Source organism: Capsicum annuum, chromosome 12 (assembly GCF_002878395.1).
Source record: "Capsicum annuum cultivar UCD-10X-F1 chromosome 12, UCD10Xv1.1, whole genome shotgun sequence".
NCBI classification, from domain to species: domain Eukaryota; kingdom Viridiplantae; phylum Streptophyta; class Magnoliopsida; order Solanales; family Solanaceae; genus Capsicum; species Capsicum annuum.
Genome location: NC_061122.1, coordinates 44,856,842 through 44,859,167, shown reverse-complemented (window position 1 = coordinate 44,859,167; position 2,326 = coordinate 44,856,842). Strand labels below are relative to the sequence as shown.

Sequence of the window (2,326 nt, the reverse complement as noted above, 5' to 3'; positions counted from 1 at the left end):
ATAAAATGCAATGACAAAAAAAGGATGAGGAAAAGAATATAAAAAAAGTAAGAAAAATGACAAAAATGATGAACCAAGAATGAAGAAGGGATAAGCGGAAATACAAAAAAAAAAAAGAATGCAAAGAAATAAAATTGAAAAAGAAAAAAATGATGAAAAAGAAGAAAGAAAAAAGTGCAAGAAACGAGTAAAAAATAAGTGGAAAAAATGAAAAAGAAAAAAAGTAAATTAAAGGAAAAAAGAAAGAAAAAAATAGTAAATTAAAGGAAAAAAGAAAGAAAAAACAAAAAAGAAAAAAAAAAGACAGAGAAATAAAAGATAGAAAATAATAATAATAAAAGAGTGAGACTATGAATTATATTTAATTGATAAGAGATGTTATGAATTATATATGATAAATGGGATAATTAGAAGTTTATATTTATTAACTCATGTAGGTCTCAAACGAATACGAATGATTAAATAAGAATGAGAAAAGGGAAAGAGAAAAAAAAAGAATACAAAGAGAAAAGAAATAAACATAAAAAAATAGATGAAAAAATGAGAAAGAAAAAAAAGAAATTATAAGGAATGAGTAAAAAAATAAAATAAAATGAAAAAGAAAAAAAGTAAATTAAAGGAAAAAAGAAAGAAAAAGAAGAAGAAGAAAGAAACTAGAAAAGAAAAAAAACTGAAACTTTAAGCATAGGTGAGTGATATCTGTGTTTAAATGGGTATTCATATTTTACCCATTTTGTCCATATTTGTATGGGCTTTTAAAATGAGTTAAGTACATATTTATCTGTTTGAAATATGAGCGATCCAATTCATCAAATATGGATTAAATGAACTCTTTTCACAAATATAAGTTGAAATTGTCACCCTACTCTTGACCTTTAGAGCTTAGAAGTAAATCTAATTAATTAAAATATATTATCCTCCTATATTTATTTAAGACTAAAAGTTGATCCACACTTTACCCCTGTTAGCCCCACGAACTTGTCCTATATAAGCCACTGCCTCCAAGGTGGGACTTCCAACTCACTCAACATTCAACACGAACAAACAAACAATACACATAAACAAAGTCTCAACCAAAAGCTCTATGGCAACTATAACTTCCACACAATTCATTCAAGAATTCATGGAAAACTTCCACTACTCAAGAAGATTACTCCCGGAGGCTACCATGGCGTCGCCTACGACAACAGTCGGAATTAGCCTCGATCCAATTGACGATCTACCATTAGGAAATAACGCCAATAGATTTGATGCAAATGTTATTATGGTGTTGGCAGTACTTGTAAGTGCCATAATTTGTTCACTTGTGCTGAACTCCATCATAAAATGTGTCTTTAGGTGCTCTACCCTAAATTTGGCAGACTCATCCTCAAACCAAACAAATAATAGAGGGATCAAGAAAAAAGCCCTCAAGACATTTCCAGTTATAACATATTCTACTGAATTGAAGCATCCAGGACTCGACTCTGGCTGTGTCATTTGCTTATCCGAATTTGGAATTGGAGAGGAAGTTAAGGTTCTACCTAAGTGTAACCATGGATTCCACGTCGAATGTATCGATAGATGGCTTAATTCACAGTCTTCTTGCCCAACTTGCAGGCACTGCCTCATCGATACTTGTAAAAAAATTGCCAACGGCGATAATTCTGTTACTACAAATTCAATTTCATCAGCAGCAGTTCAAGAAATTGTAGTAAGGATTGAACCTCTCAAACGAGATGGTGTTATATCTACTTAGCATTCAAGTAGAAAGGAAAATAGGATTCGTTGTTAATTGTATGTATATTGCAGAAAAAATAGTTAGCTAGCATGAGGCCAACGCCAATGTAGCTTTCCAGTGACTCATTAGTCTTGCAAGTGTTTATAAAAAATTAAAATATAGTATTTCAATTTGTTATGAAGTACCTATGTTTCTACCGTTAGAGAGATTAATTAAGATCAACTTTTGAAAATCAATGCTTAACCGAGACACAGATTAGATGTCCAACAACATTATCTCCCTGGCTATTGAAATTTGTATGGGGATTGATGGGCAACTCATATTTTGAGCTGCCTTTCTTTCCCAATTGAGGTGGATGGTCCAAACCTTGTCAGTGGCATATATAACACAAAATTTATCAGTATCACTCTCGATTTGCCAAAAATAGAATACACTAGGTCAACTATGGCTTATGACTCAAACAATGTGTATTATTTAGATACTCATATTTTAGTTGATCGACATAAAATTATCAATCCACATTTAAGTTTATGGATTTTTATGAACTTCAAGTTTCTACACAATAATAACCAGATTGTCAATATTCATATATATATATATATTTAA

The 2,326-nt window shown here is 30.8% G+C and overlaps 1 protein-coding gene across 1 annotated transcript; it reads left to right on the top strand.

Moving 5' to 3' along the window:
- The first annotated feature begins 1,025 nt into the window (after nt 1-1,025).
- On the top strand, nt 1,026-2,108 carry LOC107852660 (RING-H2 finger protein ATL78-like). Its single transcript, XM_016697690.2, has one exon. The coding sequence runs from the start codon at nt 1,085-1,087 to the stop codon at nt 1,736-1,738; it is 654 nt and encodes a 217-aa protein (XP_016553176.1). The 5' UTR covers nt 1,026-1,084; the 3' UTR covers nt 1,739-2,108.
- Nucleotides 2,109-2,326: the final 218 nt, after the last annotated feature.